The 27,655-nt window shown below is 37.4% G+C and overlaps 1 protein-coding gene across 1 annotated transcript; it reads left to right on the top strand.

Annotated features, from left to right (window-relative positions):
- The first annotated feature begins 20,070 nt into the window (after positions 1 to 20,070).
- On the top strand, positions 20,071 to 26,537 carry LOC137024818 (tripartite motif-containing protein 16-like). Its single transcript, XM_067392705.1, has 6 exons — positions 20,071 to 20,702; positions 22,213 to 22,308; positions 22,395 to 22,628; positions 24,024 to 24,183; positions 24,334 to 24,381; positions 24,618 to 26,537. The coding sequence occupies exons 1-6, from the start codon at positions 20,130 to 20,132 to the stop codon at positions 25,154 to 25,156; spliced, it is 1,650 nt and encodes a 549-aa protein (XP_067248806.1). The 5' UTR covers positions 20,071 to 20,129; the 3' UTR covers positions 25,157 to 26,537.
- The last annotated feature ends 1,118 nt before the right edge of the window (positions 26,538 to 27,655 follow it).

Here is a 27,655-nt window from a genome sequence, read left to right as displayed (position 1 = left end):
TGTAAAATCCTTTGTTTGTGATGCACCAGCTCGATCATTCCTGAAATGCATAAAGAATCACAATAGCTACTTCGCATGTGAGCGCTGCACAGTTAAAGGCACCTATGTGGGACGCGTTGTTCTTGGTGCTACATCGCCTGGTGTTGTTGCAAGGTCTGAAGCAGATTTCAGTAGACTTGCCTACAAAGACCATCAAATTGAGAAATCCCCACTGACACTAGCTGGAATTCCATGTGTTCGGCCATTTGCATTGGACTACATGCACTTGGTGTGTTTGGGTGTAGTTAGGAGAATGCTTCACTACATGCAGAGAGGACCCCACACATGCAGACTGTCATTTCAGCAAAGGAGTGACATTTCAGATAAACTAAAGGCATTGAATGGAGAACTACCTAGTGAGTTTGCACGGCAACCTAGGACTTTACTGGAATTGGACAGATGGAAGGCTACGGAACTTAGACAGTTTCTCCTTTATACTGGACCAGTGGTTCTAAGAAAAGTGGTTTCACATGCTGTATACAAACACTTTCTTTCCTTGATGGTTGCGGTGTCTGTCCTTTTGAATTCGAATGATGCAGACCGTAAGGAACACTTAGACTATGCCCGAGAGCTACTCATGTACTATGTGAAGAAGTGTGAGGCTATATATGGAAACACCTTTGCTGTATACAATGTTCATTCACTAATTCACTTACCAGATGATGTGGAACACTTCAACTGTTCACTGAATGGGATTTCATGCTTTCCATTTGAGAACTACCTGCAGACTCTAAAGAAAATGGTCAGACAATCTCGCAATCCTATAGCCCAAGTTGCCAAGCGTCTAGCAGAACTAGAAAATTCTACAAAATCTAGGCCTTTTACCAAAGAGAGCTTTACTCACATATCCACAAGGCAAAGAGATTGTTGTTTCATCCTTCAGAACAAGGACTATGTCTTTGTGAAGGAAATGCATGAAGACGGCACCTTGGTTTGCGATGTGCTACACCAATGCAAAACAGAGAGTTTCTTCACTGATCCTTGTGATTCTAAACTGCTCAACATTGTCCGTGTTAGAGATATCAGTAGAACTACACGTCGACTGATCAGCAAACAGCAGTTGATTCGTAAAGTTGTCTGTCTGCCAGTCAACCCTGGTGAAGCTGACACAGGATTAATTTTGTTCCCCATGTTGCATGAAATAGAACGTAACTGAATTGTAAGTATATCACTGGTATCAACTAATGTTTTTAACTGCTCTTCCATTATCTTTGTGAGGTTGTGGAGGTTGTATATGATGCTTGTTCTGAGAGTGGAGGGGAAAATGCTGCCCTTATATAGATTGCATGCAGCATCTTCAGAGAATGGTTAAGCTGACCAGTTGTTACAACTGCAATAATATAGCTTTCCTGTAGCTTAGTGGTAAGAGCATTGCATTAACAATGAAAGGTTGTGGGTTCGATCTCAGGTGATTGCACATACCTATGTATAAATGTATAGGATAATGCAATGTAATATACTACTGTCTGATTTACTACTGATTTGTTTTGATTTTTGTATAGGTACATGATGTGGGTCAGGGCGGTTTGGAAAGAGCCAAATGGAGAGGAGGAGGGAGTCATCCCAGAGGTTTGGGTGAAGGACAACATGATACACTGGCCACCAGGGGCTAATGTAACTAAAGCAGCTAAAGAGATGCGAACGCCAACAAGTAGCTGGAAAATGTTTCCACTGCTGAAAATCAAATTCAAGTCAAGTGAGTTTACATCCATTTTTAAAAGCGAAATTGTTTTTTCTACTAATCAAATCAATGAAGGTATTAAAAGCTTGTTTGTTTTCTATTTACATCAGAAAATCAGGAAATGTGTGAAGCCTTTGACCAAACAAGTACTGCAGAGCTCAGTGAGGAAGAATGTGGTCCTGTCAAGAGGGTATCAAAGAAAAAAATATACCCAGGGTTTATTTTAGGTACAGAATACTTGCTCATTTTGACAGGGCCCTAGTTTCTGGTGCTGGAGCATAATATATGTTGTGATACTATGTATGGTAATTATACTGTTGTTTCTCCTCTTACACAGATGAGGATGAGCATGAAAGCAGGACGAAGCAGATCGGTGGGTTTTTGGAACAAAAATATTCATATTTCAAAAGTTACAAACACAAATCAGCAGCTTCCGGTGACAGCGAGTCTACATTGACCTCCATTGTAGAAAAGGAAACTACAATGCAAGTCAATGTAGACTCACTGGAAGCTGGTGCACTTCTTCCAGCCAATTAGAATAGAGTATTCAAAGAGACCATGGTATAAGTAAGGAATAATTGATGACGAGCCGTTCAATTATACTCATATAATGCACACTCGAGGTAATGCTGCCACGACGCACATCGAGTGTGCATTTTAAGTATAATTGAACGGACAGGAGTCAATTATTCCTCTTATACCATGGTTGCCACACCACAAAACATTGTTCAAGTGTTTAATTTCAGATTATAATAAATGTTGCTCTGCGGTAGGAAAATCTGACAGGGTAGGACAATTTGAACACCGGTACAGCCTCCGCGAGGGTAAGATTTTGCTTTGCCGATGCAGCTCATCTTTCTCTTGGTCTATCTCTGTGGCAACCGGCAGAAAACAGCAGCACATATTCAACAAAACAGCGTTTCCTGAATTCTGCCACTGTTACTGACTGCCTGGGAATATGAACAACATAATGTTCACACTAAAGCCTACATCGCATGATAAACATTAATAAGGCATATTTTCCATTATTATTAATTATTGTCTGGTATCTGTTTGTTTTAATCGGTATATTTGCAAGACATCTGCGATATACGATAACATTGTCACATCGCCCAGCCCTAATACCTATACTGTAGAGATATATATATCCAGATCCAAAACAGTGTACATACTTGCTGCCAATCCTTCATCTTATTGTTACATTTTGGTTGTCTTTCATCCCTCAGGTCTGTCCTTTCCAAAACCACCAAGGATTCGAGAAATGTCTAGCCAGGCTTTAGGATCAGAAGAAAATGATTCTAAATCCAGGTCCAGGAGTCCATTCCATGACTCTCTGCTCCAAAGTTCTCGCTCTCTACGCCAGTGGTCCCACACTCCCAGCCACAGCACTGTACGCCAACAGTCCCAATCTCCAACCCACAGCACCCCACGCCAGCGGTCCCGCACTCCACGCCACCGGTCCCAATCTCCGACTCACAGCACCCCACGCCAGCGGTCCCGCACGCCACACCACACCACTTCATGCCACCAGTCCCAATCTCCAACCCACAGCACTCCACGCCAGCGGTCCCGCACTCCACGCCACACCACTTCACGCCACCGGTCCCAATCTCCGACTCACAGCACCCCACACCAGCGGTCCCGCACTCCACGCCACACCACTTCACGCCACCGGTCCCAATCTCCGACTCTCAGCACCCCACGCCAGCTGTCCCGCACTCCACGCCACTGGTCCCAATCTCCGACTCACAGCACCCCACGCCAGCAGTCCCACAATTCACGCCACAGCTCTTCACGCCCACGGGACAGCTCTCCACACCAGCGCTCCAGCTCTTCTTATGAGTGCTCCCAAAGACCAGCTAGGGGGAACCAGCACAGAGAGGGTGGAGAGCTATTCCCATTAGATAATGGAAGTAAGTATACCACCTCATATTCTTACTGAAAGTGGTATTTTTTTGCAAATGGGACAAATATTTTTCATTCCAATTTGACTTTCAGAATTCCAAAGGCGGGTCCTTTATCTTCTTTCTGATATTCGAGCAAAACTGTCAGAGGTGGGCCAAAACCGTGAGCCCCCAGAGTCTCTGTTCCACCTTGAGAAAATGAACAGCAGGCGTGAGCTAAAAAATTTGGAAGGGCAACTGGCCGTTGAAGAAAAGAGGAATGTGATGGTCAGTATAACTATGCCAGGCCAATACTAATACTGTTTTTTTTCTGTGTTTCTGATGGTGAAAAAAAAATAAAAATTTCAAAATCTTTTCAGGTGTCTCGGTTAGTCAGGATTGGGGGTGCAGACATTGAGGACTGTGTAAAAAATATGATGAAAAGGTAAGTGATACCATGCTTTGGTGCATTTCTCAGATGACTCATGAGTTCATTCACTCAGACACGCAGAAGAGCCAGATGGCATGTTTAAATAACAGGATTCGGTGTCCACAAGCCCGGATCTGCTTATATGGACTCAATGCAGCCAGAAAACAAGTTTCAATCGCAAAATAGACTAAAACTAAGTAAAATAGCAGTGTGCCAAAACGTTGCACGGTACGGTACGGCTTGCTTCGGCCTGCTTTAAATTAGGGCTGTACTGTCCCAGTCGATTAGTCGATTAATTGGTCGATACGTTCTGGTTCGACCAAAATTCTGATTGGTCGATTTTTTGCCGCGTTCATTTCATCAGTTTTGCCGTGTTCATTTCAAAAGTTCCGCATTCGTTTTATCAGTTTTGCCGCGTTCGTTTTTGGGTTAGCCCAACCCACTGGAGAAGAGAGACGGTTTGAAGAAAGTAGGCTACTAGAAGGTTTGCTGATTAATGGTGAATATTATTTATTTAATTGTGAGAGTGTTTCATTCACAGTCAGATTTTCATTCTATTCACCAGGAGCAGTTTCCATGTTTCATTAACAGTTCTTGTTAGTATTGTGTATTCACCATGGTAACTGTCGTTTCCATATTAACCCCAAAATGCCATGTGCTAATGTGTTTTATATTGTTAAATGCCTGTGGTGGCTCATACCACAGGGTTCGTACGGGTGCTTGAAATCCTTGAAAGTGCTTGAATTTTGATGTTGTGTTTTCAAGGTTTGAAAAGTGCCTGAATTTTGGATAAAATGCTTGAATTTGTAACTGTATTTCTTTCACAAGAAATATCTTTCTGACGAAATAGTTCTTTATTAAATGGAGAAAAAAAATGTAGCCCTTCAGAATCAGATACAGATTGATTTGCGTTACGCTGGCCAGAGCAACAGTAGGCGGAGTTTTCATTTTGATTTCCGTGGTTGTTTGGATGCACCGTTTTTATTGGCCATGCTGAGCTCCGCTTTGGTCCGAGTCGCGCTGCGCAAGCCATTGAAATATATCGGTTTCATTTCATAGCGCAGCGCGGTCCGCGTCCTATCTGAAAGGGCCATTAGTGACAGTACTTGGTGTGATAATGTAATGTAAGTATTGCATGTCCGTTATGTTCATTTGTGGAATATGCAGTGAATATTGCCATTTGGAGAATGTTGCACTCCTGTTTGTCATTGTGCACGAAACTTCACGCCAATAAATCATCAGAAATATTGCTGACTTGTGCGCGTCTCAAGCGCCCTCTTTACGTTCGTCCTAATGCCTGTTAGTTGTCCGTGGATTTGCCTATATTTGGCGTTTAAAATGGAAACGTCTTTAGACATGGAAATTATCAACATTTATTTATAATTATGTAAAAATTCTTAACAAATGTATTTAAATCCCTAACGCCACCTTCACACTGGCAGTTGAAATCGTTTTAATCTCTCCGCCATTTTTGTTCTACTCGCTTCCGACGCTTTTCAACGGTGTAGTACGACGTCCGCTGGGGGCGTATTGCGTATTACGGAGCTGATTTCAACTGCCAGTGTGAAGGCGGCGTAACACCAGTTATTTTCTGCAAACTATTTACAATTATATTCCATCGAAGTGTTTAATGCAAGACACATATTGATAGTTCACAAATCTATTGCAATAAAATACAAAGCGATAACTCCTTCCATGGTGGAACATTCTTCTGTCCGGTCAACCACATCTCTCACAATATTCCAAATGAATATTTGACCGCAAAACACACTAACCCTTTCTCTTTCTCTCAACATGTAGTGGTCTAGCTTTTGTTAAAACCAGTAACTTTGTATTAGCACCTACTGTATTATTTCTCCTGTAAGACATATCGCTTATTGCTTCCTGAACTCTTTGTGTTTTGGATAAAAGCATTTGCTAAATGACTAAATGTAAATATAAATGTAAACTCATTAGAACCCATTATAATTCTAAATTTTGTGCGAATGCACCACACAAAAAAAAAATCAGATGTGGGGGTATAATTTGTAAATCAGACGAAATCCATAGATAATACTAATCTGAACAGTGCAATATTGTTGTAGAAATGTTGATGATGATTCAGGAAATGCACCAAGTGATGGTGAAAAACTGTAAGACATTCCTTTTCTGCTTGAAGGCTCAGCTGTTCTGGTCACTTAGTTGTATTGTTCAATAATCTTAACAAGTAATGATCACTGATATTACTTGGTTGTCTTTTTTCTTTTGTCAGAGTTTTTACCAACAGATTGATGGCAACAATGAACATGGACGGCTCAGGGGTGAAGAAGGCCTTTGGAAAAACACTGCTATGCCGTGTTATAATAGGTACTACATTACTTTTTTTATGATTAGATGATGTACTGTTGTATCTATCCAGTGTTACCCATTGTGCGGCAAAATTTTAGCCATCACAGATGCGCAGTGGCAATACTGTAGGGGTGTAACAATTAATTGTGCAATTATTATGCTCAGTTTCTCAATAAATTATGGTCAAATGCTGCCACATCCAAAAGCCAGAGGGCGCTTTCATGCATAAACTCAAAATATGCAGTTGTTTATCTACAAATTTTCAGACAATATTAAAAGCACAGGTTTTGAATGTGTGAATTATGTTATACCTATGCCACCTTTAGTTAAGATGGGTAGCACTTATCATCAGTTTAATTTTTCATCCGAAAAACGAAAAGTTGGACATTGAAAAATTGGATTCAGTTTTTCTGTTTTCCTGCTGTTACAGCTCACTTGAAAAGAATGGTGAGGAGGATCACTGAGCCACTAGATGGTTATCCATGCTTATTTAAAAAGTTAATTACTTTGTCGATTTACAGTACAAGTGATATGGAAGGCCGTTTCAGAATAAAAACGTTCCAGCGTTACTCGTTGTAATTATATTTTTACTAGTAACAATTAAATTAAAGAGCTCTATTATTTAATTTGTACTAGTAACAATTACAATTACAGAGCTCTATAATTCAATTTTTACTAGTAACAATTATAATTGTAGAGCTCTCTAATTGAATTTACTAATTGAATTTAGTTACTAGTCATATGTCTCCATTGACTTCCATTCATTTTTAATTATAGAGCTCTGTAATTCAATTGTTACTAGTAACAATTGGGAATATAGAGCTCTCTAATTGAATTCTTACTAGTAACAATTACAATTATAGGGCTCTCTAATTGAATTCTTATTAGTAACAATTACAATTATAGGGCTCTCTAATTGAATTCTTATTAGTAACAATTACAATTATAGGGCTCTCTAATTGAATTCTTATTAGTAACAATTACAATTATAGGGCTCTCTAATTGAATTCTTATTAGTAACAATTGAATTACAGAGCTCTTCAATTGATTTATTACTAGTAAAAATACACATTAATATGGAAGGCCGTTTCAGCATAAGAACGTTCCAGCGTTACTCGTCGTAATTATATTTTTACTACTAACAATTAAATTAAAGAGCTCTATTATTTAATTTGTACTAGTAACAATTACAATTATAGAGCTCTATAATTAAATTTTTACTAGTAACAATTATGATTGTAGAGCTCTCTAATTGAATTATAGAGCTCTGCAATTGTATTCTTACTAGTAACAACTGAATTGTAGAGCTCTATAATTCAGTTTTTACTAGTAACAATTCCAATTAGAGAGCTCTACAATTCATTTATTACTAGTAAGAATTCAATTGCAGAGCTCTGTAATTCAATTGTTACTAGTAATAATCCAATTGCAGAGCTCTACAATTCCACTAGAGAGCTCCTCTAATTCAATTGTTACTAGTAAAAACTGAATTAGAGAGCTTTTTAACTCAATTCTTACTAGTAACAATTCTAATTACAGAGCTCTATAATTGTATTATTACTAGTAAAAACTCCTATTCATGAGATGCAAAACAGATTGCAGATTTCCCGCCTACAAAAGTGCATTTCAAAATAAAAGCCCTGTAGCGTGGTTCTAAAGTATCCTGAAATATTTTACAGACTTGGGTAACATATTAATCATGTTCACATTAAAGCAAAATTAAGATGATGCCTGAGATGAAAGGCTACAATAATAATTACAACAATAATAATAATAATAATAATAATAATAATAATAATAATAATATGATATTAAAATTATAAATGTGTTAAAATATGAGAGTTTCCCTACATCTGCTATAATATAATATGTTGTGTGTCTCGAGAGTATGTATATTAGTTAATAAATACGATGATCCGCCTTTGATTATGGAGTGTCTTGATGGACCAGTGGCAGTATAACCGCTTGAGATTCAAGAGGTTCTCGGTTCTAATCCAACAATGGATAGTTTTTTTTTTTTTTTCATTAAAACCAAAGATGTTCATCAGTGATTGTATATCAAGAGCAGGGACACGTTTATGTGTATTTTGTTTTGTGATTTCAACGTAACGAATAGAGAGTCCTCGCAACAGCGATAGATTGAAGCGCTCGTCCGTGTGAAGACTGCGCAGTGTGCAGGAGCGCCGAGAACCCTGTTGCACGCGCCTCTGATAACAGCGGCAACGAGCACTCATTTCAAAAACAACACATCCCAGCGCCAAATCGCCTATTATTAACACAAATTGATAATCAACTAGATGTGTTTATTTTGTATTAGATATCCGCGAGATGTTTCAAAAAGTGGTGGGGACAATATCGACCCTTTCAAAAAGTGGTGGGGACATGTCCCACCCGCAAATTACGACTATGTATTTAGTCGTTATATTCATTTAGCCAAGAACACTCCATATCACTGGACATAATATAGGGCGAAATGCCCTAAATGTGCCTAATGTAATGTGGGACACCTAAGGTTTAGTGTTTGTAGGTCCCGCATAAATACACGAATGTCAGTGAAACTGGATTATCTGAAGCTGTGGTGCCATGTCATCAAAATCACATAACCTCTCAAATATCCAGTCATATGAGACTGTAGCAATCGTCAGAAAGGAGGGACCTTGTGTGAAAGCCACCCAAAGTGTTTTGACAAACTTGATATTAAGGAGTATAAATTAATTGACATGTCCCCACCACTTTTTGAAAGGGTCGATATTGTCCCCACCACTTTTTGAAAGGGTCGATATTGTCCCCACCACTTTTTGAAAGGGTCGATATTGTCCCCACCACTTTTTGAAACATCTCGCGGATATCTAATACAAAATAAACACATCTAGTTGATTATCAATTTGTGTTAATAATAGGCGATTTGGCGCTGGGATGTGTTGTTTTTGAAATGAGTGCTCGTTGCCGCTGTTATCAGAGGCGCGTGCAACAGGGTTCTCGGCGCTCCTGCACACTGCGCAGTCTTCACACGGACGAGCGCTTCAATCTATCGCTGTTGCGGGGACTCTCTATTCGTTACGTTGAAATCACAAAACAAAATACACATAAACGTGTCCCTGCTCTTGATATACAATCACTGATGAACATCTTTGGTTTTAATGAAAAAAAAAAATAAAAAAATACTATCCATTGTTGGATTAGAACCGAGAACCTCTTGAATCTCAAGCGGTTATACTGCCATTGGTCCATCAAGACACTCGATAATCAAAGGCGGATCATCGTATTTATTAACTAATATACATACTCTCGAGACACACAACATATTATATTATAGCAGATGTAGGGAAACTCTCATATTTTAACACATTTATAATTTTAATATCTTATTATTATTATTATTATTATTATTATTATTATTATTGTAATTATTATTGTAATTATTATTGTAGCCTTTCATCTCAGGCATCATCTTAATTTTGCTTTAATGTGAACATGATTAATATGTTACCCAAGTCTGTAAAATATTTCAGGATACTTTAGAACCACGCTACAGGGCTTTTATTTTGAAATGCACTTTTGTAGGCAGGAAATCTGCAATCTGTTTTGCATCTCATGAATAGGAGTTTTTACTAGTAATAATACTATTATAGAGCTCTGTAATTAGAATTGTTACTAGTAAGAATTGAATTAAAGAGCTCTCTAATTCAGTTTTTACTAGTAACAATTGAATTAGAGGAGCTCTCTAGTGGAATTGTAGAGCTCTGTAATTGGATTATTACTAGTAACAATTGAATTACAGAGCTCTGCAATTGAATTCTTACTAGTAATAAATGAATTGTAGAGCTCTCTAATTGGAATTGTTACTAGTAAAAACTGAATTATAGAGCTCTACAATTCAGTTGTTACTAGTAAGAATACAATTGCAGAGCTCTATAATTCAATTAGAGAGCTCTACAATCATAATTGTTACTAATAAAAATTTAATTATAGAGCTCTATAATTGTAATTGTTACTAGTACAAATTAAATAATAGAGCTCTTTAATTTAATTGTTACTAGTAAAAATATAATTACGACGAGTAACGCTGGAACGTTTTTATGCTGAAACGGCCTTCCATACATTGTGTGCAGAATTATTAAGTTGATTTTTCTGATCATATTTTTTTTCCAAGTACATTTTACCAATTCCAATCCACATCAATCTTAATAACTACTATTAATATTGTTTTTAATCATTTATAAGTGATACATAATTGTTCATGAAGGCTGGAAATGAAAAACGCCTTTATATTCAGGTGTGCAGAATTATTAGGCAGGTTTTCTTTTACAGGCAAAATGAGCCAAAAAAGAGATCTAACTCAGACTGAAAAGTCAAAAATGATTAAATACTCATGAGAAGGACGCAATACTAATGCAAAACTAGAAATTGCAAAGTTAAAGCATGACCAAGGGACAGCAAAACTCTCATTGGGTCAGCGGGGTCATACAAAAACAAGTGGAGAAGAAAAGAATCATGTTAACTGCAAAAGAATTAAGAATTAAGGTGAAGAATTAAGTGTGAAACCATCAGGAGCCCTTTAGTCTCCAGCGCCACCATTTTCCAGAACTGCAACTACCTGGAGTCTCCAGAAGTGTGAGGTGTCAGGATCTCAGAGACTTAGGTTAGCTAAAGAATCCTAAAAAATGACCCGCTCTTAATAAGAATCACAAGCTGAAGTGTTATAAAATACATGAAGACTGGGATTTTATAGGCCTTATAGACAGACAGATTGAGAGTGACTCCTGAAGGACCAGCACCACATCCTCTTGTACACTCAAAAAAATTATACATTGTATTTACTTAATTTTTTTATGTCAACAGGTTCCACATAACTTGGTTATGTTGCATGTAATTAACATTATTGGTTTCAGTTAACTTACATTTATTACATAAGGTTAACTCAATGCCATTTAGTTGAATCAGGCAGAGGTGGGAAGTCCAGGGGTCAGAGAGTAAAAGTCCTGCCATATTTTTATTCCACCACTGAAGCATTAATGAGATAAATAAGTGTTTAATTGAGTGATGATTGAGCATTATTGAAGACACCTGATGATAACAAGCAGAATCACCAAAGGAGAAAATCACAATTTTTAAGACACCATCGTGGAGATGAGTGTTTGTTTTAGTTGAGCTCTTGACCCTTGTCTTTTTAATATTAGATATTGATTGGGGAGTTTTAACTGCATTAAAACCAACCAGACAAGCAAAGTTAAAAGATGATCAGGTGGTGTTGGTTATGTTTTCACATAATCATTATTTGATCTGAATCACTGAACTCATTTAGAGCCCAATCTCTGAGTTAGATTTACATTATTGATTACAGCAGCACTGTGATTCTATAGCAGAAGATCAGCTTTATCAATACAATTTTTTTTTTTTTAAGTTCTGATGTAAATAAACAAGTTTTATTTAGACACACAGACATCAAGAATCAGCCTGTGAATCTCAACAGTGGTGAGAATAATAAAGCATGTTGCAGTGCATTCTGGGTGCCACCAATCAAAATTCATCCATGCCTCCCATCATGCATTGCTGCATGAATAAATTATGAGCTGAATTGTCTTAGTAATTTTCTTTATTCTCACTATTTAAATTTTGCTGTTTTTCTGTGACTTTTTAGTAGCTTGTTTTCTAATGTTCAGAGTTGATCTGTTGATCAGAATATGTTGCTTGTCACTGTTGTTGAGATTCATACGCTGATTCTTGATGTCTGTGTGTGCCTAAAATAAAGCTTTTTTTTTTGTGATAAGGACAACATCTCTTAAAAAAAAAAAAAAAAAAAAGTTTTGATAAAGCTGATCTTCTGCTGTAGAATCACAGTGCTGCTGTAATCAATAATGTAAATCTAACTCAGAGATTGGGCTCTAAATGAGTTCAGTGATTCAGATCAAATAATGATTATGTGAAAACATAACCAACACCACCTGATCATCTTTTAACTTTGCTTGTCTGGTTGGTTTTAATGCAGTTAAAACTGCCCAATCAATATCTAATATTAAAAAGACAAGGATCAAGAGCTCAACTAAAACAAACACTCATCTCCACGATGGTGTCTTAAAAATTATGATTTTCTCCTTTGGTGATTCTGCTTGTTATCATCAGGTGTCTTCAATAATGCTCAATCATCACTCAATTAAACACTTATTTATCTCATTAATGCTTCAGTGGTGGAATAAAAATATGGCAGGACTTTTACTCTCTGACCCCTGGACTTCCCACCTCTGCCTGATTCAACTAAATGGCATTGAGTTAACCTTATGTAATAAATATAAGTTAACTGAAACCAATAATGTTAATTACATGCAACATAACCAAGTTACGTGGAACCTGTTGACATAAAAAAATTAAGTAAATACAATGTATCATTTTTTGAGTGTACCACTGTTTGAAGAATTCATCTTACAAAATCTGTCAGTAAGTTTTAGAAGATCATTTTTAGTCCATCTCTGCAAGACGGACATTTCAGGATAAGAGATGGACTAAAAGTGAACTCCAACACCTTACTGCCAGATTCTGGAAGATGAATTCTTCAAACATTGGTACAAGAGGATGTGGTGCTGGTACTTCAACAGGCACTCTCAATCTGTCTGTCTATAAAGCCTATAAAAACCAGTCTTAATGTATTTTATAACATTTCAGCTTGTGATTCTCATTAAGAGTGGGTCATTTTTTAGGATTCTTTAGCTAACCTAAGTCTCTGAGATCCTGACTAGTGTTGTCAAAAGTACCGGTACTTCGGTACCAAGTCGGTACTGAAATTTTGAAAATGTGACGATACCCGCATTTCTGTGGTACCGGTAGTACCGAGAATCCGGGTATATTCGGTACCCACTGATAGGACTGTGGCAGTATTTACGTAAATATGACACGAGTGAAGCACAAAGCTTTGTTTACAAAATAAATAATTAGAGATGCTCCGATCAGCATTTTTGGGGCCGATCACCGATTACCGATCACCAAGATCATGATCTGCCGATTGCCGATTACAGAATGGCAGGGGAATGGGAATCTTTTATCTATAATCTAGCAGAGTTTGCACCATTTGTAGAAATGAAACTAACTCTAAATTAACTGTATTGAGAAAAAAAACTGTAGAAATAGGCTAGAGTCAAGATCTTGAAGAACCACCAAGTGTTTATTTTAGAAAATGAGATAACTTAAGGCTACTGTAGGCCATCTTTCCCAAATAAGGCAGAGTAACATAAAATTATTCCAAACAAAGAGGGGTTAGGCAGACCAACACAGATCAGATCAGCTTAATGGGATGTAGCCACTTAAAACACTGATTACATTTAATAATTGGCTCACGGGAAACAATGCTTTGAACATAAGCATTTCAAAAGTAACAGTTTTAAAATATTTAAAAATAATTAAATAATAAACAATGAAATATAACTCGAAATGAAAAAAATACGAAACTTTAAAGTAATTTACTCTGCGTGCTATATCTCACAATTTGATGTTTGTCATAATAAAAACTGTTAGTTGGAACAAATGCTACAAAAAAAATATTCATTATTACACAGAGTAGATCACAACAGGATTAAAAAACTTTTTTTTTTTTTTCAAAGAGCCAGAAACAACAAATGATGTTGCGTGAAACAACGTTTGCGTGTATCAGGCAGCAGCAGATCACCAGACCGTCGTGTGTGGGTGAAATATTGTCCTCAAGGACATGATTTTTGGAATATAACAATGCACAATCACAGTGACGCCAATTGTGTTAAGCATTTACCTCATCTGAGAGAAATGTAGCAGCGCGTTGATCTGACAGTCTCTTCATAGGAAAATTACAAACGGCGAAAGCCAATTGATGACACACGACGATTCTCTGTTGTTATTTTGGTGGTTTGCTTCACGATGTGAGTACAGGACTCTTTTACTTCACTGCCCCTTGTTGGAAGACATTATTTTTATTGTTTCGTCTCCTGCTTCTTGAATCTCGCGCCGCCTAAGCTGACTGGAATGCGTTTGGTTGTCATGACAATGACGTAGTTCAGGGCGGCTATATTTCGCGTTCATTTACACTAAACCAGAACGGTATCGGACTCGCCTTTGATACTAGGGGCTGAGGTAGGTCAGATTCGACGTATTTTAGGTCTTCTTTAATGCGGCATTGCGTCTTCACACTTAATTCTGAGCAGGTACAGACCCGCTTCAGAAGTCATAAATCGGCTGTGTAAAGGCATCTTAAAATGCCTAATCATGTTAGTGGTGTTAAAATGACATTGCTTGCTTCCACCTCGAGGGATTTCATCACGACATACATTGCAAACGGCTGACAAGCTCCGCTCTGCTGTTGTGTACCTGTGCGACATGCATGCACGTGTGAAAAAGTCGCGCGAGTAATTTACGTCACGTGATCGGCTTTTTTGATCGGTGCTTTTGGGGTTCGCCGATCAAGCTATTTTTAGCCAATATCGGCCGATCATGATCGGTGGCCGATCAATCGGAGCATCACTAGAAATAATAGGTTAATAGCAATTAAATGTGACATCGTAGCCATGGAAACATTTTGGTTCATGCCGAATGACAGAGGTACGAGAGTCCATAAATTAAACTTTGTATTCTGTTCTGTGAATCGCGATCTGGTCACCTGATTATCAGAGAATTAAACAATATTCCATTAGTTATTCCACTGAACATGGAATCTCTGTTTCTTTTCCCAAATCTTCACTCACGCAGGGGATTATAAACGTTTCTTTCGTTCGTATTTAGGCCTATCAGGCTATTCGCATTCTTTACTGTGGTAAAGTAGAAAAAACACAGTAGGACAGAAACCTTTTTGCTTGCACGTCAATTTCTGTTTAACACAGTTTGTGCTTGTTATTAGACTTTATAAGGCACGTCAAGTTTATTTGTATATCGCGTTTCACACACGCCAGTGATTTTTACTTTCATTTTCTCTGGCAGCGCTAAATCAAACATAGCCTGAATGTCTTGCCCCTGCGGAGGATAAAACACGCTCTTCAGACCTTTTACAACAAGTGTCAGTTGTTTGTAACATCAGGAGAAAACATGAAGGTATTATTAAAGAGAAATGGTCTCTTTCCTGCTTGAGTCCCACATCCCTCTCAAAGCGTAGAGCGGTAGACTATATCAAAGACTAGAATAACGGGACTTTAGCTATATGATGCATATTTGTGTGGAAATAAAAAACGAATTTTTTTAAATAATATTTAACTTTCTTATTGTTTAGGTTACCATTATTTACCGATATTTATTTCATAGTTTTACAGGCTGTAGTGTGTTGTTTCACTGACGGAATAGCTAAAATAAACACGCACATCTGTTACCCCTGTTGAAAAAAAAAACAGCTTATGCTGGTAAGGTAGGTTTTGAAGCTGGTATGCTGGTTTGAGCTGGTTTATGCTGGTCCATGCTGGTCCAGGACCATCTTAGGACCAGCATGGACCAGCACTTGATCAGCATGGACCAGCTCAAACCAGCATACCAGCTTCAAAATCTACCTTACCAGCATAAGCTGTTTTTTCAACAGTACAAAATGGATGTTTGAGCATTTATTTATTTATTTATTTATTTTATATTTCAAAATGTATTTCATTGAGGTAGCCTATATATATACACACACAAACATACGCACACGCTCCAAATGGTATTTAATGGTTTTAAAATAGACTATATAAAATAGTAAAATAGTACCAAAAGATTGGTACCGAGATCCATAAAATTTTCATGGTATACCGACTACTGGAATTTTGGGCTCCTGATGGTTTCACACTTAATTCTTCACCTTAATTCTTAATTCTTTTGCAGTTAACATGTGTCCTTTCTTTTCCACCTGTTTTTGTATGACCCCGCTGACCCAATGAGCGTTTTGCTGTCCCTTGGTCATGCTTTAACTTTGCAATTTCTAGTATTGCATTAGTATTGCGTCCTTCTCATGAGTATTTAATCATTTTTGACTTTTCAGTCTGAGTTAGATCTCTTTTTTGGCTCATTTTGCCTGTAAAAGAAAACCTGCCTAATAATTCTGCACACCTGAATATAAGGCGTTTTTCATTTCCAGCCTTCATGAACAATTATGTATCACTTATAAATGATTAAAAACAATATTAATAGTAGTTATTAAGATTGATGTGGATTGGAATTGGTAAAATGTACTTGGAAAAAAAATATGATCAGAAAATCTACTTAATAATTCTGCACACAGTGTACAAGTGATGCTTGCTGAAAAATGTATGCTGTATTTTAATGTCTTAAAATGAGTGCTAATTGTGGCTTTATATTCATTAAGGTGCTGTACAGCAGTCGAAACCTTCTGCGTCAGAGGCCGAAATAAAGAAATACATGGGCAGCTATCTCCGATCTGCTCCTGATAGATATGGGGGTATGGGACGGCAAAAGGGGAAAACGGCCATTGAGGTCTGTTCTGAATAAGTAGAATGCACCTATTGTTTATCTACAATGTTTCTGTTCATTAATTTGTTCATCTACAAAACAAATTACAAATTAACTTGCTCTTTGTTTTTAAAGGTCTTGAGAGCTTTGTAAAAACCTGTAATATGTCTGTCGTGATGACACAAAATGCAATATTGTTCATCAGTTAAGATTTATATCAGATTAAAATTTATATAAAAAATTCTGATATAAACCAGTGGATTTAATAAAACATGTCTTGCATTTAATACTGTTTTGTCATTATTCTTGTGGTCTAGAATAGGACATCAATGTGTTAAATGTTTTAAAAAAAATGCAAATCAAATGAATGTCAAAACTTGACGTCAATTTAATGTCAAGTTTTGACATCAATTTGATTTGCATTTTTGACCAATTCTTTGATGTCTATGTTTGACGTCAATTTGATGTCTATTTGACATCAATTGCCCGCTGGGCTGTTAAATTAAGCAATACTTTTAAGGTAGTCTAATATTTTTCTGACTAACAAATTGGCACAGTAAGGGTAGATTTAAATAAAGAAAAACGAAATTTAAGTTAAATTAAAAACGAGATTAATTTAGATTGATAATAACGGGTAAAAATGCTAATACATTTTGTTTCTATTATTCTATTTTCCACAATGTCAAAGCAACAAAACACAAGCTCAGACATGCTCTTCGGTCCATACAAACTCCGCTGTTCTGCGCTCTAGCCAGAGAACACTCCCGTTGCTGGAACACGCGTTGGTTCTGTTTCTAGCATGCATGCGTTTTCTGCGTGGCTCGAGCGCGCCTGAGACGCGTGTCTCAGTGTGCAAACTCCAACCTGTTAAATATGGGAGCCGAAATAAAAACGGACACGCCACGCAGCTGAGACGCTCACGCAGCCAGTGTGTCGCCGGCCTTATTCAAGGGGGAATGAGAACCGTTTCGCGGGGGATCCCAGGTGTGCAAAAAAAACAACAACAACAAAAAAAAAACGAATATTCGAATGTCAAATTTTCAAATCGAATACCAACCCACCGAACGAATATTCGAATATTCGGGTCCGTTCCATATTTATTTATTTTTAAATCTAACGGAAAAAAAAAAGCCTTCTGAAAAGTAGCTTGTGCCATAGCCTGCCTTCAGTCAAGAATGACGATAAATGCGTTGCTCTCATTGAACATCTTTTATTGTTTCACATGCTCATTTTTTCACAAATGTCAAAATTTTCCTTGCCTGGGATTTGCGCACAATTGCGTGACAGTGATGGACAGCTTGACAGCCTCACAAATATGAAGCCTAAAATATCGCTATCGCCCCATGGTGGCTTGCTGCAGTACAGGTAATATGTAAAAAATAACATAAATTTGGAATTAGAATTAGCATATCAAATAATAACATATTAGGATACAATTAGAATTTTATTTTATATTACGAGTATCTGGCCCTTACAGTTTCTGCAGAGAAAAATTCTGGCCCTTGGACAAATATAGTTGATCAGTGGCGCCTGCAGCTGTACGGCTGTACGCACTGTGCGTACATGGAGAGGGCGCTAATTAATGCCATTTTTTTTTTTTTTACATAATTTTTAAATTGATTATTAAAATCTATCTGCGTACACTCGACATATTAAGAAAGAAAGAGAGAATGAGAATACATAAAGGTGTGCGTTTGTGTGTTGTAAAGTCAAACGTGTGTATGTGCGTCAATAGGTGGGCGTGGGGGATATGGGTGAAAAGAAATCTGGTTGGCTAGTTTAGTTTCGTTTTTTTCCACATATGAAAAATGACGTTACAAATAGTTAATGTTTAAAAACAGGCTCAAAATGAGCAAACGCTCTCTAAAACAGCTAAATTCGACTGAAACATTTGCAAAATGGCCTAAAACTATTGAGTAGAGATGAAGAAATGAAGCTTTTCTCTAAAGGTTTTGGGAAAGGTTTATGGTTTCAAAGCATCAAGAGTGTCGAAAACAGTGCCATCTTGTGGCAGGTAAAATTTACAGCATCCATAAACTTGAATGCGCAATTCCGTTGTTTTATCCATTAAGCACGAACTGCCTGACGACGCTAAATGTGTTTATTTCAATCATATAATTCACATATTAAATTTGGCAATAGATGAAATAGATAAAAAAAAAAAACAATAATTATAATAATAATACTAATGCATACTGAGTTGTTTGAGGCAAGTAAATTGTGTTGTTATTTTATTGTAAATACTGTTTATATGACAGAACATATGATGATGTAGTATAGGCTACAGGTTTATATATTTAAAATGTTTAGTAAATGGACTTGAACTTCCATAGTGGTCTGGATTCAAACATTCTGACACGCAAAGTATTCACTTGACTGGAAAAAATGCGACGCTTCGTTTCTCTGAAAACAATAACCACATTTCGGGACAAAGCTGCTCAGAGACAACGTAAAAAACAAAACAAAAATTTCACGAAGCATCAAGCACATCAGAGTGCAGTTACATGCATCAGATTTTCTAAATGGGGAACATGAAAGAGACAGTCGATCACTCGATTTGTACAGCATTAGATCGTTCCACCAACTCACTGATTGATTTAATCGGGTTTTGCGGACAGGAGAAAGGAGAAAAAAAAAAAAAGAAAAAAAAAAGGGGGGGGGGGGGGGGTTTCTGTGCGTACCCTGAGATAAAATCCTGCAGGCGCCCCTGTAGTTGATGACCCCTTCTCTAAAATTTGCCTAAAACGCCTAAAAAGGCATACCCAAAGTAAATTACATGCTGTTCTTGAACCATTTGGAGTATATGCATGGTTTTGGTCTCTTTTGAAAGGTATGTGTGCAGCGGGTGGTGCAGTTGGATGTTAACAGGTTAATAACTAATGCTTTTTTTACAATGGAAATGAATCAACACTGGACTTACTAAAGCTAGACAGTGACATTATTTTACTCAAGAGCTGCTGTACAGCTGAAATGGAACTTGTTGCATAATTGTCCTGTTATCAATCAAAAGCTGCTTTGAAACAATCTGTATTGTAAAAAGTGCTATATAAAAAAAGTGACTTGACAAAATTAAAACTTTCATGGAGAGTGAAGGAACTGTAAATCTGGACCGTTTTCAGTCCTGCAGTACCAGTGCAGTGATTAGGATGCAGTATTACTGTGGTTTTTAACTGTGTTGTCTGCTTCTCTATTACAAATATTCTTTGAGTGTCTGTTTAAGACTGACATCTAGTGGATGTTTTATTATCTGTGACCTTTAGACTTGCAGAGAAACACATCACTCAAACACAGAACCAGGAAACAGGAATCACATGAGTTCAGGGAAACTGAAACTGAAGTGTAGTTGAGCTGTTGTGTGTTTGTGTCTCTGTATTCATACTGTAAAATGGCAGAAGCCAGATTTTCTCAGGATGAGTTCCTGTGTCCAGTGTGTCTGGATCTCCTGAAGGATCCAGTGGCCATTCCCTGTGGACACAGTTACTGTAAGAGCTGTATTACAGACTGCTGGGATCAGGAGGATCAGAAGAGAGTCTACAGCTGTCCTCAGTGCAGACAGACCTTCAGTCCAAGACCTGCTTTAGCTAAAAACACTATGCTGGCTGAAGTGGTGAAGAAACTGAAGAAGACGAAACTTCCTGCTGACTGTTACGCTGGAGCTGTAGATGTGCAGTGTGACGTCTGTACTGGAAGAAAACTCAAAGCCATCAAGTCCTGTCTGGTGTGTCTGGAGTCTTACTGTCAAACTCATTTTGACCGTCATGAGGAATTTCACTCACGTAAGCCACATAAAGTGACTGATGCCACTGGACGACTGCAGGAGATGATCTGCCAGAAACACGACAAGATCCTTGAGGTTTTCTGCCGCACTGATCAGAAGTGTATATGTCTACTGTGTACAATGGATGAACATAAAAACCACAACACTGTATCAGCTGCAGCACAGAGGAAAGAGAAACAGGTATGAACTTACAATATGAAATAATGTAGACACACATATTCCTCATGTTCATTCATAATCTCATTTCAGGACACTATGAATGTATGGTTTTAACTAGGGATGCACAGATTCTGCACTTGTGTACTCGTACTAATTACAATGCTCCAATTCCAAAAATCTATACCACACAGAGTGTATACAGTGTTTGTGTCAACTCTCCAGACAAAAAACTGTCAAAATTAAATATTTTCTAAACCAATTTATGGCAACTAATTTGATTTATATTGTTTTAGTTTCTTTACCATTATTTTTTAAAAATTACAAATGCAATGTATATGCAAGTATCTGTACTCAGTGTCACCAAGTACCAAAAATGAAAGTATCAGTGTTTTGGAAAAAGTGTATCGGTGTATCCCTAGTTTGAACCTTTGAGCATTTCCATACTAGATCTCACCACCAATATTTGATTCATATCTATAGTGGTCGACCAATATTGTTTTTTTGATGGCCGATGCCAATATCTTCTATATCCAAGTGGCCAATGATCGATATAAAGCAAATATACAGGTGCTGGTCATATAATTAGAATATCATCAAAAAGTTGATTTATTTAACTAATTCCATTCAAAAAGTGAAACTTGTATATTATATTCATTCGTTACACACAGACTGATATATTTCAAATGTTTATTTTAACTATTCAACAATAGCTTCTCTTTTGTGTCATATTCTCATAAGTTGTTTACGTCCAGCGCTTCCAGGTTCTACGTCAGAACGCCGACTCATTATTGGCCGGCTCCTGCGTCAGCATCACACGCATTCATCGTGCTGCTCATGTGATCAGCTTTGACCAATACTGAGCCGGCATTCGGACGTAAACACGGAAGCCTTCACTGTGCTTACTGAAACATGTTCTCCAACCAATACGACCATATAGGTCGTTTGTCACTTCCCTGAAATACGACCCGTAGGAGCGTTTGCTAAAGTTGTGCCCCTCGCGACAACAGGACACTTTCATTTTAATGCATTGTTCTCTTTTATCTGCATCATATTTCGGGTTTTGCGTAGCTCAATTGGCAGAGCAATAACAATATGCAATCATGTAATCATGCGATCGTGGGTTCGATCCAGGGAACACATGTGCTCATAAAGTGTATATGCACTATAAATCACTAAGGTTAGGTTCAGGGGTGGGGTGGGTGTAGTCGTTAATAAAAAAATGAGTTTTGCTAAATGGAAATAGGAGAAATGGTGTAAAAACTCCATACATTGCATTTAAATAAACACGCATTTTGATTGGTAATGACAGTCAAACGTCATGACGACAGACGTAACACGACACTGTCATTATTTTTACGCCAGCTAGAGGGCGCATGACTTTAAAATGTAAATATAGGTCATAATAAGGTGCTTAAAAACGACCTATAGGGCTACATCCAATATATCAGCATTGGCGATATACTATATCAGACGACCACTATTCATATCAGATGTTCTCATGATGATTTTGTGTAATTGGTTTGTCCTTTAGCACCAGCTGAAGGAGACACAGAGGTTGTTCCAGCAGAGGATCCAGCAGAGAGAGAAAGATCTTCAGCAGCTGAGAGAGGCTGTGGAGTCTCATAAGGTGAGTCTGGAGAAGAAGAGAAGTTTGGGAAGTCTCAGTCAGGACTCACTGAAGCCACTGTGTGATTGTGATGTGTGTCCTAACAGCGCTCTGCACAGACAGCAGTGGAGGACAGTGAGAGGATCTTCACTGAGCTCATCCACTCCATTGAGAGAAGCCGCTCTGAGGCCACACAGCGGATCAGAGATCAGGAAAAGACTGCAGTGAGTCGAGCTGAAGGACGACTGGAGCGTCTGGAGCAGGAGATCAATGACCTGAGGAGGAGAGACGCTGAGCTGGAGCAGCTTTCACACACACAGGATCACATCCATTTCCTGCAGGTAACAGAGATCTAGAAGAACAGGATCATAGTGGACTTGAGCAAGAGACTCACAGAGAACAAAATTCTTAACAAAATTATATAAAATTATATAAATTCTTCAGGAAAACTGATCAAATCAGGGCAATTAAAGAGAATTAGCAAATATGACTAAAATATCCAAGCAGACACTTTGTCAAAACGGCAATCAAGAAATTTACAGATATCCTTGGTAAAACACCTGTATCATTTTCAGTGTCAACGATACAAATAAGCCAAATTAAATGCAAAAACTGGCCAATATAAGTGATCAAAATAAGCAACGTAATTAGCAGATATTTTATGCTTGTCATGGTGTGTGCATGAACAGTCAAAACCGTGTTATTCATTAATACATAATGTATGATAATCCGACAGCAAAACATGAGCAACAACAATAGTGCACTTAACTTTCCAGACAGAACAACAGCACGTCTTTTGTGAAGTACAAATTGTAGAAAATAATGCAGACCTTTGCACAGTCAAAACTGTTCAGGTCCAGCAGCTTATAATCTAGACAGTTTAAAAGATGTCCTGATGCAGGACAGGATCGTATAGTCCAATATTCAGTTTTGATTTTGATTAAATTATTAAACTGTACTTTGATTTCAGAGTTACCATATTAACTACAACCTTTGCATCAGAGTCACTGTCCCACTCTTTATCATAAAAGAAATATACATTTCTTTCTTTTTTGAGTGTGTAGTATAAATTATTTCATTTGTGATAAGATTCACTGCACTAAAATACCTTATGTGAATTTGTTGAATTATAGTGAATAAATGGACACTTTATTTGACCACTTTCACAAGTGTAATAACTTCATAATATTGAATAATTTATTAGGAAAGTAATAAAGGCATGTGATCGAGTATAGACAAAAAAGATGTTATTCTCATTACAAATCCTGGAAGACGTTATCAAATGCATGTTTAAAGCGACTTGTGGATCACAGATCACAAGCTTGGCACTTATCAAGTGATCATTTTGAGATCTTAAGGATATGCTGAATATAGCCACTAGATGGAGCTGAAAGCTCATGCAGAGCCATCGAAAGCAAGCCATGCATAAAATGACGACTAACTGCTCAAAAGAAATGCTTTTCCTGATCAAATCTACTCAACCCTCAAACCCTACTCAAGATTTATGTTCTTAGCAAATTATTTATCATCCAAACACAATGATTTATTAGAAAGTTCACATATAGTCTAATTTGTTATTCTAATATAATGAATATGAGAAGAATTAATCTGATGCTGTGAAAGTGCTGGATTGAGGAGAGTCACTAAAGATCAACAAGAGCTGCTCAAATCTGACAGTAGTGCAGGTTATTGGCTGAAGTGTGGAGGTGATGAGCTTTGATTTCTGTTTTCTGTAGAGTTTCCAGTCTCTCTCAACTCCTCCTGAATCTACAGACGTAAATGACGATCCCTTCAGTTCTCTCTCCTCTTTTGATGTTGTGAGAGAATCTGTCCATCAGCTGAGAGACAAACTGGAGGATTTCTGCAAAGAGGAGCTCAAGAAGATCTCTGACAGAGGTAAAGTCCTGGAGATTCATCTGCTCTCAGAAATGATCCTCCATCATCTCATATCATGTAGAAGATCATATTAGAAATGTCTTAGGAACGGATGCAGGGATCATTTTCTCTTGACATGGTAATCACACTCATGTCTGTTGATTTCCACAGTCACTTTCACCAACATTGTTCCCAGGACCAGGAACGACTTCCTACAATGTAAGTCACTAAGAAAACAAGCAGAAAAACTCACTGAGTGTGTTCATGTTCTTCCTGTAGAAGGAGAAAGAAAACATGACAGAAGAGTTTTATAGTTGATCATGTAAATGATGATTTGCACAGGATATCTGGTAAACTGTACTGAGACACTACTGATAGATTGAACATGAAGAGTTCAGATACATTAAAAGATCAGATTCATTATTCCTGATTCTGATGTGTTTTATCTCCATCAGATTCCCATCAGTTCACTCTGGATCTGAACACAGTGAATAAACACCTCCGTCTGTCTGAGAGGAACAGAGTGATTACTTACACTAACACAGAGCAGTCGTATCCTGATCATCCAGACAGATTTGATCATTGGCAGGTGTTGTGTAGAGAGAGTGTGTGTGGACGCTGTTACTGGGAGATTGAGTGGAGTGGAGATGTGTATGGTTTGTTTAGTGATGTGTCTATATCAGTGTCATATAAGAGCATCAGCAGGAAGAGACGGGGTAAAGAGTGTGAGTTTGGATATAATGATCAGTCCTGGAGTTTGAGGTGCTCTTGCTTCAGTTACTCATTTAGACACAATAACATAAAGACTGAACTCCCTGTAGAGTCCATCAGCAGGAGAATAGGAGTGTATGTGGATCACAGTGCAGGAACTCTGTCCTTCTACAGCGTCTCTGGAGACACAATGAGCCTCATCCACACAGTCCAGACCACATTCACTCAACCGCTCTATCCTGGGTTTAGGCTTGGTTCTGATTCATCAGTGAAACTGTGCTGATTTAGAACTTCAGTCACTGAAATGTTAGTATGAAGGTGTGTATTAAATCCTCATATAGAAAGTAATATCTAACAGAAGTGCTGATGCACCACCGATGCCTGTGAGATATTTATCTGGACCTGTCTGCAACTCAAGAGTCATGCAGTGTGAAATGTGTTTTGACCAGAAATTACATCTGTGATGACCTACAGCCAATGATAGAGCAAGATACAGGGAAAGAGGGAGTCAGAGACCTGCAACAGAAAGCATGACTTCTGCAAGCAACCATCCTCTCCTTCATATTAGTATTTTCTTTTTGTTGCAAATCTGCGCACAGAAAACTTGGATCACAAGATTCTTACATGGATCATTTTAGCAAGAAGAAATTCGGTCTCACGCATGAACTCATGTTATTCCTGTATTAATTCTCACATTTGGTTATGAAACTTAATTTTCCAGACAGTTGTTGGTGATTCTTCCTATTCAAATGTTGTGTAGTGTGTGCATAACAGACACTAACTGACCCCAAACAGTCGTGTGTTGTGAGAAGAACAGTGATCCAATGACTCTGAAGATCATGTAGCGAGTACCTGGTGTTAAAGTAACACTGAAGCAATGTTGCAGTTTATGAGATAATTAAATAATTAAAGGATGATTGAGCATTAGTGAATCACTGCAGGAATGAGGAACAGTAAGAACAGAAAAAAGAAAAGAGGTGAGCAGAAACACAACTATAACTGACTTACAAACACACAGCCTTAATCAACTGAAGATAAAAGAAGATCTTAAATCTCTCAAGATCTCCAAGCAGACAATAACGACTCCAAAATCAGCATTAACATCTTTACTCATTACTAACCAGTTTGACTTTATTTCTTTCATACGTCTGCAGAAGTTAATCTTAAGAATTAAGAAGTTTAGCTCTAGATGTTTTATTGGTTTAATAATGGTCATCGTTATGGTGATTAGTGTTTCATTTAATTAAACTCTTAATTTCCTATTAATAATTTCAATAGAGTTTCACTGACACATTACTTTTCACATTGTTAAAGAAAGAGAATAAAGAAGCAGATCAGCTAAAGTTGCCTGCTAGTATGATTTTTAAATAAATGTCAAAGTGGTGACTTCCAGTTTTCAATCGAAATGTACTTTTTTAATGAATCCTCAGTTATCTCATTGACTGCTACACTGTTTAAGTGATATTTTAACACTGTAGAATGGAAGGACTTGTATAGACACTGAGCAGTGTTAATTTACCACTGAGGATTTTGCTGTGTGTCGTCTTTTCTCAAACTCTATTTGCTTTTATGGAAATCTCATTTCGTTTTTATTGTAATGTCACAAATAATTGTATTCATATCAAAGGTACCTTTGAATTGAAATTGATCATGCACAGAATTCATTAAAGATTTGTCCTATGTATACATTAAATGCTTTATTTTTTTTGGCTGACAGATGTTTAAATGTGTTTATTCTATAACTGCTTTTTGAAGGGGATCCAGGTCTTTTGAGGAGATGGTCCTCAATGCAGAAAATGAGATCCAGGGGAAATAGATACAACTACAGGAGTGGAGAAAGAAATCACAAATTTCACACTGCTTGTAGTATGAGAGAAATGTTTTTTAGACAATTGGAAAAATATGTTTTATAGACAATTAAAACTGTGTTCGCTGGACAAACAGGTTAATTCATTGTAATATCAATGCTGCTACATAATGTTAATTATTGTAACTGATATATGTATAATTGTAACAAATTATAATCAACTCATATTTCTGATCATTTCAGTCTAGTTTTAGTCGATGAAAAAGAAATACACTTCCATCTTGCTGCATAATGGTGAAATTGATAATCACAATTATTTCAACAAACATAAAAACAAATAACTACATTTTGCTTCAGTGTTTTGTTAACAATACTTTAGATATATTGTGACGTGTTTGTTCTCAAAAGAAACCTCAAGACTACAGTGGAGGTGTTTCAGGGAGTTCAGAAACAGTGACTCTGATATAGAGAAGAACTCCTGCTGGAGCGATCTTGTGCTTTGTAACTTTGCAGACTCTTTCCTCAGTGAAATTCAGCAGTGCTCCTTCTGCCGGGGCAATGACTGCCCAAAAAATAAAGGATGATAATGCAAAGTTATATTTATGTAGTGGAGGGTACTGATGACTGTGAGTATCTTCTTTCCTTGAGTTTTACCTTTTGGCATTAAATGATCATCTGCTGTCAGAAGAAGAGTTTTTACTCTTGTATGATGCCAATTAGTCTATAACAATAGATTTACCATGTAAACAATTGCTTTTTAATCTTGATGACATAGAGGAAGATGAATGCCTAAATGAATTTCGTGTCAGAAAACTTGGCTTACCAATCCTGGCAGACATTCTTACTATTCCCAATGAGATTGTCTGTGATCAGAGAAGTGTGCTGTGTGTACTTCTTAAGAGGTTGACATACCTTCCCGTTACAGTAATGAGATACAAATATTGGGTCACCAACAAGTCCCAATCCTGTGTATGG

The sequence above is a fragment of the Chanodichthys erythropterus genome, chromosome 8, assembly GCF_024489055.1.
Source record: "Chanodichthys erythropterus isolate Z2021 chromosome 8, ASM2448905v1, whole genome shotgun sequence".
Classification (NCBI taxonomy): Eukaryota; Metazoa; Chordata; class Actinopteri; order Cypriniformes; family Xenocyprididae; genus Chanodichthys; species Chanodichthys erythropterus.
This window is presented reverse-complemented; position numbering and strand designations above follow the sequence as displayed.

Coding starts and splice junctions, on each gene's coding strand:
- LOC137024818 (XM_067392705.1), top strand. CDS start 20,130: ATGGCAGAAGCCAGATTTTCTCAGGATGAGTTCCTGTGTCCAGTGTGT. Junction 20,703..22,212: donor CACAGAGGAAAGAGAAACAG/GTATGAACTTAC, acceptor TTTGTCCTTTAG/CACCAGCTGAAGGAGACACA. Junction 22,309..22,394: donor AGGCTGTGGAGTCTCATAAG/GTGAGTCTGGAG, acceptor GTGTCCTAACAG/CGCTCTGCACAGACAGCAGT.